General features: G+C 39.0%; 1 protein-coding gene across 1 annotated transcript in view; it reads left to right on the top strand.

Annotated features, from left to right (window-relative positions):
• The window catches only part of LOC145977762 (discoidin domain-containing receptor 2-like), a 407,841-nt gene that overhangs the window by 361,918 nt on the left and 27,085 nt on the right, over positions 1–18,838 (top strand). Inside the window, exons 10-11 of the mRNA XM_083110031.1 lie at positions 10,280–10,729; positions 15,174–15,358. Of these exons, the coding sequence (XP_082966157.1) occupies positions 10,280–10,729; positions 15,174–15,358 (635 nt within the window). The remainder of the gene's footprint in view (positions 1–10,279; positions 10,730–15,173; positions 15,359–18,838) is intronic.

Raw genomic sequence — 18,838 nt, 5'->3', positions numbered from 1 at the left:
ACACAACACCGTAACAAAAACGTCGAGAGTCGTGGTGAAACATAGGTATTCAGTTATGAACATTTCAGAAACATTTATTTTTAATCGAATTATATGAAGTTCTTGCATTTCAAACCTTACAACGTTGGTTAAGATCTTAATACGTTGGCTACACTGCTAAAAAATGACTGTAAATGACGATTTAAGACTGTCAGTTTTCTTAAATTCCTATTAAACTACCGTAAATAGAACTGGCCTTGACCGTTTTAATATATTAACAACAATTAATGCAACTAATATTTAATTATATAGGTAATTAACCTAATTAATGTAGTTTTAATGTTTCAGTTCTTATGCAATTTGTACGCATTATAATCTTCACCCATAATAAAATTTTAATTTATTTAAATAATTTAATTTAATTTCGTCCTGATTTTGTAATTTAACACACAGACCGTTGAATTTTAACGGTAGAATATGTTAAATTTTACGGTAACTTTAACAGTGTAGGAGTAACTGATTACAAGCAAGAAAACATTTGATGAATTTGAAATGCCTTGTGGTATTACATTTTTCAAATATCTAATTCAACTACTTTGTCTTGTATTTGAAGCCCTTGTGTGTGTTCTCCTTTGGACTTGAGACAAAGTCGATTAAATTATCTTTGTTTATTTATTTTTATTTATTTGAGAAAATTTCAGATACAGCACATAGCCATTTTACACTGAAGTTATCAACAATGTAAAGAACAAAAATAAAAATAACAAATAACACAAGGGATTAACATAAATAAGTCAAGATAGCACAATTAAATATTATATAGCAACATATTCTCTAATGGTAGACCGAAAGGCGTTCTATCAGGACTTGATGGGAGGTCATTGTATTGAGTGAGTCTGTGGAAAAGCAATCGCTTTTGAATTTCCAATCTAGGCTTTTCTGTGTAAAGTAGATCTGTGTTACGTGTTGTGCGCATGGGCACTCGAAAGTGAAATTCCTGGATGAGAGTGTTGCTAGGGATTTTGCCATTGGCAATTTTGTATAATTGAAGTCATTCAGTGAACGGCGCTGATAGGGAGTCTGTAAGTGTAAATAGGACAGGAGATGTGGTGTTGGAAAAATTGCGTAATGAGGGAACCCTGTAACGAACTATAGCCAGGAAAAAGTGAAGGACAGAATCTATTCAAGAGAGCTGAGTGGGACACGCCATGGACCAGACGGGAGATCAGTATTCTATTATGGGGGAATGAATGACTTGAAGTGTAAGGCGAGGGCTGATATGTCACGATACAGTAAAGCCTGTTTGTGGTGCCTGTAATATGCTCTTCAAATGTGAGTTTTTGGTCGAAAACAATACCTAGGTCTTTGTGAGAGGATGCTGCTTTGATGTTATTGCCAGAGATAGAGTAAGATGATTTTAACAGGTTATTCCTGAGAGAGATTGTGAGAGATCTACATTTTTCAGGATTTAATGTAAGTTTCCATGTCAGGCACAATGAAGTAAGTGTTGTTATGTCATTCTGGAGAAGATGAGTATCGTTGGAGGTTTCACTGAAAAGTTTAGCCAGGTTAGGAGGTAATTAATCGTGTATCAACTTGCTGAATTTTTGTCTTAACATGCAAAAATGTTACAATAATTAGAATAGAACTGCCTGTAAGGATGCAGCCATGTTTGGCTTCGTGAAAGGGACGCCAGCCACGCCAGACTAACTGTATCCGCCTTGATGGATGGCCATCTCGTTAGATACGCGAAATTCCCATCGCTCTTATTTTTCCTGTTGGTTCCGGTAGCTCGTTAGTTCCGAAAGCTTTGAGAAAGCATCCGAACCAGCTTCAAGGGACCCCGACACGTGGTGCAAGAATGCATACGCACCTAATGCGTGTGTGGCAGACTTATGGGCGTTGACGGAACGAATTCCGCGGACACGTCACGTGTTCGGCGGGGACTTCCGCTGGCGAGGGACGCCGAAAGAAAAGAGATTGTGGCGGACGCAGTCATTACAGGCGCACGCTCGTCTGCAAGTTTCGCTCGGACCGTTCTGTTCCCAGAGAGGAGGGATTGTCCTCATTATCGCCCATTCGCTACTCTTCATTGCCATTCTGCAGTCCCTGGACAGTGGAGCCAACTTATATGGGACTGTGGGGATAGAGCCCACCCAATAATTTGCCTGTTATTATATTTTAAAAAATATATACAAAGGCTGTCTCAGAGAAGGTGAGACTAATTCCTGTATAGGAAAACAGCGACCTCCATTGGCTAGCAAATGTACTAGGGTGAAAATTTGGTTAATTAGCTGCCGAATGAGACCAAAATGAGCGCAATAGGTCAAAAAGTCGTGACTACGTAGCAGTTAAAAGAAAAGCATGTACATGGACCCCTCCAAGAATCATTAAAATGAAACAAAAAATTACAAACCACAAAATTTTTATTCAGAATCAGCCATATCGAGTAGACGTACATCTTTTTCAAAATAGGCACCATTGACAGCTAAGCACGCTCCTGCCACTTTGTCAATGTCTGAAAATTCATCGTCAGGTAGCGAACTGAAGAAAACTTGCGATGGGGTGATGACTTCTTTGTTCGTCATGAAATGACGACCACGTAAAGCGGCCTTTAAAAGTGGAAATAGCCAAAAGTCGCAGGGTGCAAGTTCCGGGCTGTATGCTGGAAAATTTATATTTCTCTCTTCGTCGCGTAATCCTGAAAAGCTCACGCGGTATGCGGGCGTGAGTTATCGTGGTGCAATATGAAGGAGTTCTTCAAATGCGGCCTCTTTTTTGCTCAATGACTCCTTGGAAATACTGTGGTTCTACTCAGTCTGTCGGCATATGCCTGTTGAAACATTGCATATGTTTCCGCAGCACTTCTCCCTAAACGCCAACAAAATTTTATGGCATGTCGCTGTTCATCTTGAATACTCATCGCGAAAAGCAATGTTATACACAAAAACCTGGAGGGGTAAACGAAACACGTTCCACGTAAATCAACACAGCTGCTCACTAACGTGGTTTCGTAACATGTGACAACTTGCTACAGAAACAGAATGAGTCATCCTACACGACGCGACTAGTGCCGAAACCATAGGCAGGGTTGCAAAGCCAGGAAAAAAATCTGTCTCACCTTTTCTGCGACAGCCTTTGTATATACACTTAAAGAATTCTCACAACTTAATTAGTAACTGAGTGTTATCAAAATAGTTCATAACAATTTGTTACATTTCCAATATAATACTCTTAAGTGTCTTATATTAATTACACTATTCGTGGTCACGTCGTTATTAGGAAAGAACTTATAATCTCGACAGGCAGTAAAATATCTGAAAGTAAGCAGGCAAAAAAAAAAAAAATCGTGATTCCAAGACATGGAGTCACAAATTAGGCAACACACAGCTCCTTGCTCCGGCAAGACAGTTGGAAGCATCAGTTCTCACCCAGGGATCGGGATTAAGACGATCCCCATTCCTCCATGAAGGTAACCACCGAATTGCAACACGTTACAGCAAATAAAATAAAAAAAACTTTAATACCGAATAGCGCGCGTTACGCACTTATTTCAACAAATTAAAATAAATGGTATGTCCTGCTCGCTCGAAGGCAGAAGTAAAAATTTTCACGACAGAATACGCACACCGCCTATACCGCTGACAGCGAGAATTCAAATGCTTACCTCAGGCGCGAGGCATAGCATAACAGTATGTTCTTTCTTAACAATGCTACCAACTCATATAAAAATAACACAAGATAAACTGGTGAAGCTTTCCTGGCGGCGGATTGACTTCAATCCCTGAAGATGAGAGTTACGTTAGCTCTCGAAAGCTCGGAAGCCTATCCGGAAATCACCTGGCTGATTGCCCGAGAAAACCTCTCCAGTGATAATTTGTAAATCAGATCAATGCTAATTAGCTATAGTAAGCTTAGGTTATCGTTAGCAACAATTAAGAATGCCAACGTGGAACTTTCGACGTCGCTATTTGCACGTAGCATCATTAAACAGCCAAGAGGAAAACGCATTATTGAAAGCGAGGGAGAATTTCTGTGCTGTAATGTTACAATATTAAACTAGGAAAAAAAATAACGAAACTGATTTTATAAATTAATTAATATTTGCCCTTGCACATACAATGATTGAATAAAGATTTAGTTTACGGATTTTTAACGAAGGCTAATTTACTTCAATCTTGTCCATTGTTGACAAAAATCTATATTAAGAAGAAATCTATGTAATATGTGCTTAAACAACAACTTCTGAAAGATAGAAATAAGCCATCTTGGATTTGAAGAAACTAATTCAAAGCGTTGCATATACTATTTGTGATTATTATTACCCACTATAACTTGAATTAGATGTATAAATACGCGAATAATATAAAAACAATATAGAACATAAATGTAGGCATGAATTATGAAAAGTAGTAATCAAATAAAAATAATTTTATGCAAGTTATTGACTTGAATGCATACGAATAAGGTGTATTCCAATATATGAATTAACGATCGCCATCTTGGCCAAATTTACAATCATTATACACTTATAGAATTCTCACAAGTTAATTAGTAACTTAGTGTTCCCACAATATTTCATAACAATTTGTTACATTTCCAATATGATACTTTTCAGTGTCCTATATTATGTACACCAACCATGGTTACATTGTTATTAGGAATGTTAGGGAAGATAAATAAGGGCTTATAAACAGGATGAGGATTGATAGGCACTAAACGTCATTTTCCTGGATTAGGCACTGAAAAAGCTATTATCTTCGAAATAAGCAGATGCGGCCATTATGAAATTCATAAATGGCCTGAAACGGTTTCTAACCGAGAGAAAAAAAAGGCATTTTAGGGCAAATCTTCAGCCTATTTATGATGCACGTTATTGCATAAATTTATAAAATAAATCTCCGAGCTCAAATCACCCAATATTTTTCTGGATGTGTGTCAAATCGATTAATATTGTACCTTTACGCGCACTTCTTTTTGCAATGGGTTTTAATTATTATACCAACGGCGTGAAGGAAGGATAATTAAAAACTAGATTTATTGCTTACGACCTTGATATAACATATGTCGGGCGCCAAGATCAAAGTTGAAGTTAAATGGGTAGCTTGTCTTGAAAAGGTCAAAGTTTATTACCTTCCTGAAGGTAAAGTAGTTTCGAATGAACAGAGGATCGATTATTCGATTGATCGATCGAATCGTGATTTATGGAACCGATAATATCTCCCACTAAAATGGAACGAAATTATGAGCGAGATCTTTTGAAAATACATTCACTTCAGAATCATGGGGAATGAAAGTAACACGAATGATTGTCCGGAACAGTACGGCCATGCGTGCGTTGAAACTCATCTATATATATACACACACACAGTCGTTGAGGGGCAAAGACTCATCAAGCGGCTTTTTACCTTGGGTGAAGTGTATTCAGCGCATCGAGTCCCATCACAGTTGTTTTTCTGGGTTTCTGATACTGATGCTTGCAAGTACCTATCCAGTTGTCCTCACGATGCTGGGTCAACACCGGAATTTTGGACCTCCCACGGGAATCGAACCCAGTACTACTCCCACCAAAGGTGAGAGTGCTAACCATTACGCGGGAGTTCATAATGCTTATTCTATCGCTCCAAAGTCATAGAATTCATCTGAACAGATTTGATCATCAATAACACGCGTATTTTATGCCCTAGGCTCAGCACACGCCTAGATCTGTCTCCGATGAACGCAGAGGCAGTTATTCTTGCAAGAGGCGCCTCAAGTATCGAATGCTTACTTCAGAATGGACGTGGCCGACCTCCGTGGTGGAGGGGTTAGCACAGCGCGGTACGATGCCAGGGGTCCCGGGTTGGAATCCCGGCCTGGAGGTTGTTTGTGAGTGTCTTTTCGCGATTAGCCAAAAGTGGCAGAAAATAAACCAAACCAATTCAGAATGTATCAATTTGTTCTTCCTGTTGGAAATTTAATGCCACGACCTACTGTTTAAGATTTGCAAAGAATTACGTATCGTTTAGCTGGAGAAATACATACTAATTGAAGTCTGCAGTAAAATAGGAGAAATTGACTTTGATAATTGCGAAAATGAAGATGAATGGCGTTAAGAAGAGATGGATGAAGGTATATCACAACACGCACTCCACGGAGGATTATACAATGCTTTCATTTTGGCTCTGGGCCGAGATAGCTCGTAACATGGCGCAGATGCCGGCATTTTCGTCCCATAACTTCTCGCTTATTTACGCACATACCTTTGGCATGTAGACAATTATATTTACATTGCATAACGAGTACTAACCTGTGTAATAAGAGCTGTTCAAAGTTGTTCACGCGCTATCTCCGCTCATTGCATAACGAGTACTAACCTGTGTAATAAGAGCTGTTCAAAGTTGTTCACGCGCTATCTCCGCTCATTGCATAACGAGTACTAACCTGTGTAATAAGAGCTGTTCAAAGTTGTTCACGCGCTATCTCCGCTCATTGCATAACGAGTACTAACCTGTGTAATAAGAGCTGTTCAAAGTTGTTAACGCGCTATCTCCGCTCATTGCATAACGAGTACTAACCTGTGTAATAAGAGCTGTTCAAAGTTGTTCACGCGCTATCTCCGCTCATTGCATAACGAGTACTAACCTGTGTAATAAGAGCTGTTCAAAGTTGTTCACGCGCTATCTCCGCTCATTGCATAACGAGTACTAACCTGTGTAATAAGAGCTGTTCAAAGTTGTTCACGCGCTATCTCCGCTCATTGCATAACGAGTACTAACCTGTGTAATAAGAGCTGTTCAAAGTTGTTCACGCGCTATCTCCGCTCATTGCATAACGAGTACTAACCTGTGTAATAAGAGCTGTTCAAAGTTGTTCACGCGCTATCTCCGCTCATTGCATAACGAGTACTAACCTGTGTAATAAGAGCTGTTCAAAGTTGTTCACGCGCTATCTCCGCTCATTGCATAACGAGTACTAACCTGTGTAATAAGAGCTGTTCAAAGTTGTTCACGCGCTATCTCCGCTCATTGCATAACGAGTACTAACCTGTGTAATAAGAGCTGTTCAAAGTTGTTCACGCGCTATCTCCGCTCATTGCATAACGAGTACTAACCTGTGTAATAAGAGCTGTTCAAAGTTGTGCACGCGCTATCTCGGCCCAGAGCCAAAACAAACGCACTGTATTTGCCGTTAGTCCAGAGGCCAGAGCCTCGCTAGCGTACAATATACAGTCCAGGGTATACTACGCGGAAGGGAGCTTGACATTTGGGAAACGTTACCCCTTACGCCCCAAATTAACTTCTTGACCAGTTACAATGTCAACATGTGCAGTCGTGTGTTTTCTTATGTGCCATTCAAATTCGATGATACAAAAACGAGAAGAAATAGAAAGATACGCACACACACACACTCACGCAATACACATACGTAATTTTAAACCAAACAACATTAACAGAAAATTGGACAGCAGATGTTCCAGAGCAGAGCTCTAAGGCGGTCGGGTGTCAACTCTGGAGCCAAATTACAAATAGACCACAAGGGGAGAAAACTAACGCGTTTTCTGAGCGGAACAGTTGACTGACTAATATTCAAAAGCGTGCAACATATGGATCATGGGAGTGTGTGTTCCATCACGTGCTTCTAATTAGAGCGTATCGAAAGAAACATGTGGTCGTAGGCGATATCACCCTAGCTTGCGCTACAGGGTGGGTTAGTTTTCTGATCAAGTCAAGTTATGGAAAATAATTATAACGGTTCTCCAATTCACAAGACAAAAAAAAATAATTATTTTCTATCTTTTACACACCACGTACAGTATATTATCGTCCTCATTCAGACACTAGCGTTACGATTGTCGTAGGGTGGGTCTTTTCCAACAGTCCAAAACTTCTTCGCTTTTGCATAGCTTTTAACTTGATATCATTCATTTGTTAACAATTTTAACTTTATTACTCGCATAGAATTTATCGAACCCAAATACTTTCCAAAATTTCCAGCTCAACTTGCATGATTACGAATGTGCTACATTTTTCCTTTTTAAATTTGCTTTAATTTACTTCGCTTGTTGTGCCACTTTTGGCTAATTTGCGAAGATGGGGATGAGTGATGATGTGATGAAATTTATGAATGGACAGTCACAAACATCCATACCCAGGCCAAAATTCGAACCCGGGACTCCTCGCGTCGTAGCGCGATGTCTATCCTACTTAGAAAATCACTCTACGGACTTATCCCGTTCCCAGTGAGAACTCAACATTTTATATCATCACTCTTGGTGTTTTTAGCATTATACTTTATCACCATACGTAGTTCGGATGTTTGCAAGATTTCTTCTTCATCCAAAACGTTAGAATGTTTTAAGACATTTAGAATGTTTCCAAGTTTTTTCGCCCTTTAAAACACCACATTTAAAATATTTATATTTTTTCTCATTCTCTAAAACGTCATATTTAAAATGTTTCCAAGTTTTTCTTTCATACCCCAAAAATATATTTAAATTGTTTTAAAGTTATACTTTCCTTTAAAATACTAGCTACATTTCAGAGGTTCTTCAGATTTTCTCCCTCTAAAACATACTTTAAAACTTTCCAGGGGTTCTTTTTCCTCCAACTGCGTTTCCCTGTCGCCTAAGCATTTAATCAAGATTTTAATTATATCAATTCCGTCTCTATTCAGATATTGCTTCCTTGTTCATATTTTCCTCTGCTTTTTCTGTCATTCTTCTATTGCTTCTTTTAACTTCTCCTGGTTCAGTATTTCCTCAGTTCTTATTCTGTCTATGTTACAATCACTTTGCTTCCTACCATTTTATGTTGAATTTAATCTTGAGAATATTCTTTCACGTGTGAAACAATTCTTCACAGTGTTCTTATAATAAGTAAGACTTCAATCACTCTCCGAATTTTTGGAGATAATTCATAAGTAGGGAGACAAATTTATGGTAAATGAAAACTGAGGAAAGCGGTAAATAAAATGTTAGATCAGCGGTGTATACCAGCGGTGGAAAAAAAAATTGGCACACACTTTTTCATTATCAGAGGAAACAACACACAAACGAGCTGTAAATTGATAAACTACTTCATTTTTATATACTGTACACATACACAAGTACATAGCTGTCCAACCAAAAAGAAAACATCAACACAAAATCACTTCAATTCTAAATTGCATATCTCAAGTGATTTATTCATTGTATGTATTTAAAGGATATTCTTGCTGTTCAACAAACAAAATAATCACTACTGCACATACATAAACACATGTTGAAAATCACATAATGATAAACAAAATTCATTCATGACTGAACACAAATGACACCATTGTTTCCCTTGATGTGCGGGAACAGACTAATCTTATCGCTGCTACAGCTAGCAAGTTCAATGAAACTGGAAGTTGAGTAGACATTCGGCGGAAGAAAGGAATGCAGCTTGACAGGGAACGAAGTTTTCGAACTGAGATTATGTGCATGGGAAATCCCAATTTGCAGCCTCTTCCTGATGTGATCGAAGATAAAACGTTCTCCAGCTGCTAGTGGTAGGAAACTTTAGGCAAACGTTTCGTTACAAATCGACAGTTTGCGCGCGCAACCTCGATTGCCGGTTTTTGCGTGTTTTCTACTTAATTTAATGATATTTCACGGTTATTTCGCGAAAAAGCGTTCATTTCGTGGAAAAGCACACATTTCGCATTACTTCGCGAATAAAACTCATGCATATTTCATCATTGGGGGTGTAGTTACGTGCAGAATGTTCAAATTGTATTTTTTTTCACATTTCGCGCATCGCGAAAATTCAATGTCCCTATTCATAAGATTTCAATGCTATCTATTTCCCTCCCGCACTCCTTCGCTATTTCTTTATCAATCTCTATTTATATCTGAATGTCACTTCCTCTCTCTCTTACACACATGCACACGCACAAATTCTTACTGTTCTAGGTGTAACTGATCTTAGATAAATCTTCACTTTTGTGACATATTACCAACATTCCTTCCGATTCATTGCATCTCCAGTTTTGAATTTCTGCATATCTGTTAGGAAAGTATTGTGTCATTTGCTTCGTTGTCTTCTTCTCACTATATTATGTTCGATGAATTCCCTAACATTGTTAGCCTATTATTTGGCAAGATATCTTAAGCAGTAGAGATTTGTGTTGATCATTATGTCTTCGGCTTTATAATATATTTGTCTGACATAATAGGAAAGATAACTTACTCTTTGTAAACTTGGTGAGAGAAATCAGGCATTGTGTTGCATAACTTTACAATGAGTATAAAATGAGTTCCACAGTGCTAAAACTTCGTCCTTTCTTACTCTTTCAGTATCCACAGCTCGGCAGGAGGACCAAACCTACATGGCTATCATCATCGGAGTCCTAACGGCAGTCATTCTGCTTCTGGCGGTCGCAATATTCTTCATCATCACCCGACACCGCCAGAGGAAGTGTTTCACGAGCACCCTCGTCCCGAAAAACTCCCTGCACCGCTTGAGTCCTCTGCCAACGACATCCGCACCCTTGGAGAAGCCGTGCTCTTACAGCGTCAAGGACGTCATCGTGGTTGACAACAATTACAACACCAGGAGGAAAGCCAACTCGGTGACGAGCACGGGCGTCGGGACGAGCGACAGGACGAACCTTCTGGAATCGCTGAACGACTACCAGGAGCCCTTCCAGGCCCTAAAGTACGCGCCCTACTACAGCTATGGCACCGTCGTTCTGGAGATGAAGAACATCATCAAGTCCGCCACTGCGCAATCGGGAAATTATACAGGTAAGTTTTATCATGAAATGATATTAATTTAATTATAGTATGATTTGTTGTAATAGTATAAATTCACTAAGGCGACCTTCGTCAGCGCTACAAAGGCAGAGTTCTCATGTTCGAATCCTGGTTAAGGCATGGTTGTATCATTGTATTTGTCTCATGGACCTTTTCATGACTTCATCTTTCATACTCATTGTTGTGATTAAGTCAGAAGGTAGAAAATCAAAGAAGACTAACCGAAATAGAAAGAGAGTACAAAGACAGTAAGCGTTATATGTTTCTCTACCAATTCCGATATGGCAAGAGCACAAACATTGGATGCGATAAGCTGATGCAGAACACTACTGCAGTTACACAGAGTACAACCAGAAGAGTGTGATTTTAGAAGTAGGAATTGGTTGTTCGAATTCCAAATGCTCGCATCCCTAATTAGCAGCAGATGTCGAAATTGCCTCTTAAATCAGGGTGATCTTCCTTTGGTAGTCCTCGTGAGGAAAGTGTAAGCTCGGACTGAACACACTAACCTCTCTCTAATGAATGGATCTTATCCCCGACGTACTTTACCTTCTGCTCAACTGCCAATGGGTGCTTTTTTCAGAGTAGTCTAACTAGCATAACTGCTTCAATGTTTCCCAAGACTGAACACTATATAAGAATGAGAATCTTCAAAACTTTAAAGACGAATTTCCCAGCTTCGATATCCGGTGGCGGTGGTTTGGATCCCACTTTAAACTATAGGTCCAGCCCCGATTAGCCTATCTGTGCATAAAGTTGACTTCAAAATTTGAAAATTCTAAATACGGATCTCATGAAACCGTTCACTGGACATTCCATAATTCCAAAGATGGTTATTTTCAAGCCTCTGTACGTGTCTCCCTGATGGCGCAGTGGTAGCGTCGTCGCCTTGTAATCAAGGGGGTCCCGGGTTCGATACCCGGTGGAGGCACATAGTGGTTCGGATCCCACTTTTAAACTGTAGGTTCAGTCCCGATTAACCTTACAGTGCAACTTAAAACACCAATTCGAGTTGTAACTCAACTCAAGTCTCGGTACTTTCCAAATGTAAATCAACACCGCTGTAACTCATAAAACGTTGAAGAGCTAATGCAACCCATAAAAAGGTTGAAGAGCTAGTGCAACAACTCAGTCAGATAAATATTAGTGCGTTCGTAGATAAAACATTAATAAACCACAAGTCTTCTCAGGAAAAACTCATCATTGAAAGAAAGAAATTGTGGGCACATTTCTTCCTTGATTCTGCATCTAGTAGGTCATTTAGTCACCATGCCAACAGCAGAAATAAGGCTTGGGTTACACCAGAAAGTCATTCAACTCATACGAGAGTTCTGCAAGCATTATCTCAGTTAAATTATTATGGAGAAGCGTAACCCATTGAAGCTATAATCGTGAACCACCTTTGCTTAGTTCGACTTCAACACTGAGATCGCATTTCTACAACGACCCAAGTCTCTTTAAACTCCTGTGGGACTAATACCAGTGCCTACTGACAAGACAATCAATTTTCTGCCAGGCTTTGCTGATAACCGTTGAATGCCTATTAAGTATATAGAGAAGCTTAGGGTGACTTCTCCCAATTTCACTAAATAATTTCCAAACAATGAGCACAGAAACTCCACCCCAACCAAAGGTAAGTATTCTGTAGCCACTGGTCCAGCAAGATAGGGGTGTGTTATTTATGCGGCCGAAGATAACATCGGATCCTCTCCCTTCCGCCTTTGAGCCCTTGGACCCGACAACGAGTCAAAGAGAGCTGAGGGTGATTTTCACTTCATAGCATAACAAGGCGCCTGATTTATGAAGTTCTGGACACATGCACTGGAGACAGAGATGGGTGTGGCACATGCTTTATCGCGTCTTCCAATGAGGTCGTACAAAGCCCAAGGATTTACAGGGGAGTTTATAGCTCTGTGATGGCAGGGAAAGGCTCTGTGATGGTTTGTTTGGTCACCGCTGCTCATTCTGTGGATAAATGCTGATTGTTAACTCGTCGTTGGAACCTAAGGTGAAGGAGACGACTTGCTGAAACAGAAGGATGCCGTAGCTTGGATGAGGTTGTTAAGATTGCTTCACGACATCTCTTCATCAATCTTCGGAAGTCCTACCACACTCTAAAACCAGTAATGATGTATTTTGAGAGAGTTTTGTGAATTGACACTTTGTGTTGTTCATACTCTCTGTAAGACGAGAATATAATACAGGTTGAAACTGACTAACTTAGTTCTTTAAATTCTAAGGTTTTGATCGAAAGATGTTACGAAGCATCTCTTTAAACCTCCATCTAAGCTAATGCATCCTTCTGTTTCAGCAATTCGTCTTCCTCCCTTTGGTTTATTGATTGTTCATTGATTTGGTTCAATTTAGCTCCCCTTTTTGTCACTTTTGGCTAACTTCGAAGATGAGGATGAAATTGCTGAAATATCATTGATGATATGATGAAATTGTCGAATAAGTTCTCTTGGCCTCCCCGATCGCGCGTCGTCGCCTTGTAATCAAGTGGTTTCAGGTTCGATATCCGGTGAAGGCACATAGTGGTTCGGATCCCACTCTAAACTGTAGGTCCAGTCCCGAGTAGCCTTTCTGTGCATAAAATGGACTTAAACACCAACTCAATCAATAAATCGAATAAGTACTCACATAGAATGCCTGGGCCTGGAATCGAACCTTGGACCCTCGCATCGTAGCGCGCTGCCCCTTTGGTTTCCAACCATGAATTAACCATCACCATTTATCTATAGAATGAGCATCACTTACCAAACATACAAAACGTGTATAAATGTGCAGCCTATACTGAAAAGGAGAAAAATTCATAGTGATATAATAAGTTGATGTAGTGACCACAGCCTATGGCTCGCACATGAGATGAGAAATAAATAAGATACATATTTTTTTTTTTAATTGCGAAACTTGAACACATTTTGGTAATGGAATTGACCAGCAGAGTTTGGAACCTTCTTTTATTGGGTAAAATAATGCCTCAGTCTACAGATGAAATCTTTCACCATTTTCACTTCCCACCCCTGGAACTCATTTCCACTCGAAATCAGGAATGCATCTTCAGTATCTGTTTTAAGACACAAGTAAATATATTTCACAAGGTCAAAGTACAAGCTTACGTTGGGCCCATATTTAATATCCTTAATTGTAGGAAAAACTCTGATATGCATGAATCAACCTAATATTAAAATCTGTAAATTCATGTAAGGAATGTTTGAGCCATGTCTTATTACGTGCCTCTGGGTGTAGGTTAGATTCTTATTGCTGTATGCAAAGTGTTCTATGTAATCTTTAATATCGCTTTTCTTTCTTTTTTATTTTAATGTTTCCAGTTATGTAATGGACTAACTGTAGTCTGCTAAATTAAATGTACAAAAATGTACATTTATACATGGTAAAATGGAGGAAAATGTTTCACAGTTTTAACTTCGCCAGGATAAACAAAAACAAGTAAATGGAATAAATGAAACGAAATATTATTTCCTATTCCAACTTCGTGTTCTTAGTTCTCGTTCTCTCTATGTATCTCAGGTCTCTCTCTACCTCACTCCCTCTCTTTTCGTCTCGCCTTCTCTCTCTCTATCCACGTACCTATCTATGTGAAAGACACAGGCAGACACACTCTCTCTATATTACTCCCCAACTCTCTCTCTCTCTCTCTCTATCATTCTCTCCATCTCATTCTCTAACTTACGCTATCTCTCTGTGTATCTATGTGGATATATATTTCTCTCTTTCTCTCCCCCCCTCTCTCTCTCATTCTCTAACTACCGCTATCTCTCTGTGTATCTATATGGATATCTATCTCTCTCTTTCTCTCCTTGCCTCTCTCTCTCTCTCTTTTACTTTCCAATTCTATATCTCCCTATATTTTACTTTTTCTATCTCTCTCTTTATTTTTTCTTTCTTTTTCTCTCACTCTCTGTTTCTTTTTCTTTCTTTCATTCTCTCTCTATTTTGGCTCTTTCTTTTTCTCTCTTTCTCTTTATTTTTCTTTCTTTTTCTCTCACGCTCTGTTTCTTTTTCTTTCTTTCATTCTCTATTTTGGCTCTTTCTTTCTCTCTCTCTCTCTCTCTCTCTCTCTCTCTCTCTTTTGGCTCCCTTTCTTTTTATCTTTCTTCTTTCTTTCTCTCTCTCTCTCTCTCTCTCTCTCTCATTCTTCCTCTCTCTCTCTCTCTTACTTTCCAACTCTCTCTCTTTCTCTGTCTCTCTGTGTATGTCTTACCTTTCTCTGTATCTTCACCTCTTTCTCTCTCTCTGTATCTCTATCTCTGTCCCTGCATGTCTCTCTCACGCCTCAAACATGAGGAGGGTAGTCTGACTTCCGCATAAAAAAGAGCTGAAAACAATGCGCGCGAGGTAAAGGAATAGCGCTTTTTGACAGAATCGTCTCTCGGACGCACCTACTCATGTGTGCATCCTTCTCTCCACGCAGAAACTTCCCATGACTACGCCGTGCCCATAGAAGTCGGGAGGGTGCCTTTGTTGAACCAGGAGAGGCAGCAGACGCCACTTCCTCCCCCGCCGATCATGGAGACCAATTGCAGCGACAAGGACAGCAGCTTCTCCAAAGGGTCTTCGTCCAAAGGGACCAAGACGGACGATTCCAGGGGAAAAAAGGTAAGACACTTCTTTGCTCCCTCCTAACAAACTGCAATTTACCTATGCAACAACGTAATATTGCTTCAAATTGAAAATTGTCTATACATTCCTTGACTCTCTCCGATAACTTTGGACACGGCATACACTTGAAACTATTGAAATGAGGTAATCAGTAGATAATTCCACTGATATCCAGAAGCTAAAAATTGAATCTGTTTTCATGATTCAATAAAGACGGAACAAAAACATCTGAGATCAACTAAAATGAAATAAATTTAAATTGTGTAATTTGAAAAAGTTTAAATGGTCCAAAAACTGATGGGGGGGGAGCATAGTGCGGGAGCAAAAGCGGGGGGGAAGGCAACTGCCCCCATAATCGCTAAACATTTCTGTTTCTTGAGTGTAAGAAACCAGTTGGTCAACTTATAACAGCCTCTATTTTCCCAGTGGTTCTGAATATAAACCAATCGTTTCCATCTTGGTTATTATATGTAATGTGAAAATCAGATGGTTTATTTAATCATCCATTTCCTTTCAACTTGGTTGTTAGTGCTTTGTCTTGCTAGAGGAGATAAGTTAAAAAGGTCATTGTTCTGGATTCTACCTACTTCTTAAGATTGGATTTTTCCACTGCAAATGACCCACATATGGGCGTCCTGAAGGGGTAGCAAGGAGTACCGTGCCCCCCCCCCCCCACTGGAAAATGAAAGTCGACCTAAAATTATATATTTCACACATATAATTTCATTTCAGCCACAATAATGTGTGTTAATTATTGCATGAAGATGATAAATTCAAATTGAAGCAATGTTTTTTGAGGGAACGACACTATTATTGAGGAAAATGTGCCTTGTGTCCATGGATCCACATGAGAACGCATTTATTTCATTTAACAACAAGAGTAACAATTAACAAGGCTCCTTGACCCTTGACCCACTGTACCCCATCGAGAATTACGTCGAATTGTTTTTAATCGATAGATTTCAGGACACAAATGACCGAAATATTTTATCACAATTATACCACATAAAACCTCATGTTACTTCACTATAACACACCTCCGCGAGAAGAAAAATATCAGAAAACGTTGGTAATATTTACATCCATGCAAAATTTTCCACTTTCTAGTGGGGGCACGGAGAGTCAAAGAGCCAAGATTTTCGTGCCGACCTCCATGGTTGAGTGGTTAGCATTGCGCGCTACGACGCCAGGGGTTCCGGGTTCGAATCCCCTTCTAGGCATGGGTGTTCTTCTTCATCCTCATATTCGCGATTAGCCAAAAGTGGTAGAAAAGCGAAGTAAAATAAACCAAATCAATCAATCAGTATTTTCGTGCATAATTCTTCACTTTCATTGGGTTCGCACATATTTTATGTGTAATCCAATCAGGCAAATATCTAGAAATATATTTCAGGAGAGTCCAAAGCAAGTGTCTAAGAAATGGTAATAATAATAATAATAAGGTTTAAATTAAAATAATTATATTAATTTTAAATATTAATTACAAATGTAAATTAATTAATATTGTACTTGTATTGTTATTATTGCATGAATCGGTAAAAGAACTGCATAAGAATAGAGATATAACGACATGTATTCATTATATAGCTTACGTGTAGTTAAGATTGGCATAATTTGTACAAAAAAATTGCCCTGGCAAGTAAATTAATGTGAAATAGATAGAGAATTGAATATGTATTGAATAAGAAAATGTTAGGTCCTATTGATAAAGTAAAATTCTTGATTAATATTTTATGCATATTATTATACATAGTAGTGTGCATAAAACTTCTTTGGTACTGTCCTGCAAAGCCTTATGATCCAAATCTAATACTTGCTTTCCAAGTTCGCCAGAAATAACCATCGATAATACAACAAGTTAACTAACTAACTAACTAACTCTAACTCCCTAGCCTTCTTAAACCCGAAGGTTCATGGCTGCAGCAACACAGGCCTTCCATCTTTCCCTATATTGAGCAAGTTCTATATACTCTTTTCCATCCCTACCGATTTCCCTTAGGTCCATCTCAACGTTGTCCCTCCATCTTCGTCTTGGCCTTCCTACAGGTCTCTTACCATCAGGTTTCCCAACAAGAATCCTGTAAACTCCTCTTTCCTCTCCCATTCGTGCCACATGGCCTGCCCACCTAAGTCTTCTTGATTTAATCATTCTAATAATATCTGGACATGAATACAAATTATGTAGTTCTAAATTATGTAACCTTCTCCACTCACCTGTCTCCTCATCCCGTTTAGGTCCAAAGATTTTCCTAAGGATCTTATTTTCAAATACTCTCAATTTATGTTCCTCTTTCAATGTAAGGGACCAAGTTTCACATCCATATAATACTACAGGCAAAATTACTGTTTTGTATATTTTAACTTTTAGTTTCTTAGATATTAAACGAAAAGACAAAAGTTTATGAAGAGAGAAGTAACATGCATTTCCTGAATTAAGCCTATTTTTTATTTCCTCTTTAATATAATTTTCATTTGTTAATATTACTCCTAAGTATTTGAATTTGGAAACTGGTTCAAACGAGTTGTTATCAATAATTAGATTTTGATTATTACCTAACACTTGGTTTTGGCCTGTAAGCATATATTTAGTTTTCTCTTTGTTAACTTCCAAACCTATCTCTTTAGCAGTTTTGAAAAATATTTTAGCATTATTCTTAATTGTATTCACATCATCCCCCAGTAAGTCTACATCATCATACAACATATTAAACAAGTATATTTTCATTATTTAATTTTGGTACCTAGTAAGTCTTTCCGGGGGGTCAGGACCTCTTTGACCCCCCTTAATAACGTACTTGAATCCAATATAGAGGGTAACAGTAACAAAGCTGCTGATGTGAATAGAAGCAGCGTTGAGGTATTTGCAGTACGCTTCATGTCTTCATAGTTTTCAAAATCAGCATGTCTATAACTAGCTTCTCCGCTAACGAATTTACAAGGAGCAGTTCAAAGAATCAGTTGCGAACACAGATGAGAAAGGGGGAGGGGGAGAAAGTCAGGCATTTCCTTCCTAGAAGAGGAAAAGGGGAAGAAAAATTACACCCTTTCGCATAAACTCCGAACCTCACGTCCCCGGAATTTCCCGTTGTTCTCCCGGAAAATGGCGATAATAAGTGAAACTGATGAGAGAGGGAGTACAGCAAACTCCGGCTCTGCAATTAATAGAAGCCGGCGAACTGTGGAGCTAATGATGATAAATCTGGCACCGAGGAACAACGCAAACCAAGGAACTCCGGGAAGGTTTGGGGGAGGGGTGAGATCGTAGCTAACCCCACCCCCGTATCAACCCCGGAGTCTGTACTTATGATTCCTGGATCCAGAGATATTATTTATGAGTTTCTGCAAGCGGGGGGGTTACAGTCTTGCGAGATTTTGGGACCGCTGAATTTCCTCCATCCCTCTTTTTATATTTCCTGTCTCATGGTAATTAAAATCTTAAGGCGAAGAACGTCAAGGAAAGGTTTAAGAAATGAGACA

Source organism: Lepisma saccharinum, chromosome 23 (assembly GCF_977018435.1).
Source record: "Lepisma saccharinum chromosome 23, izLepSacc3.1, whole genome shotgun sequence".
Classification (NCBI taxonomy): domain Eukaryota; kingdom Metazoa; phylum Arthropoda; class Insecta; order Zygentoma; family Lepismatidae; genus Lepisma; species Lepisma saccharinum.
Note: the sequence above shows the minus strand (reverse complement) of the source record. Positions and strands in the feature narration are given on the sequence as shown.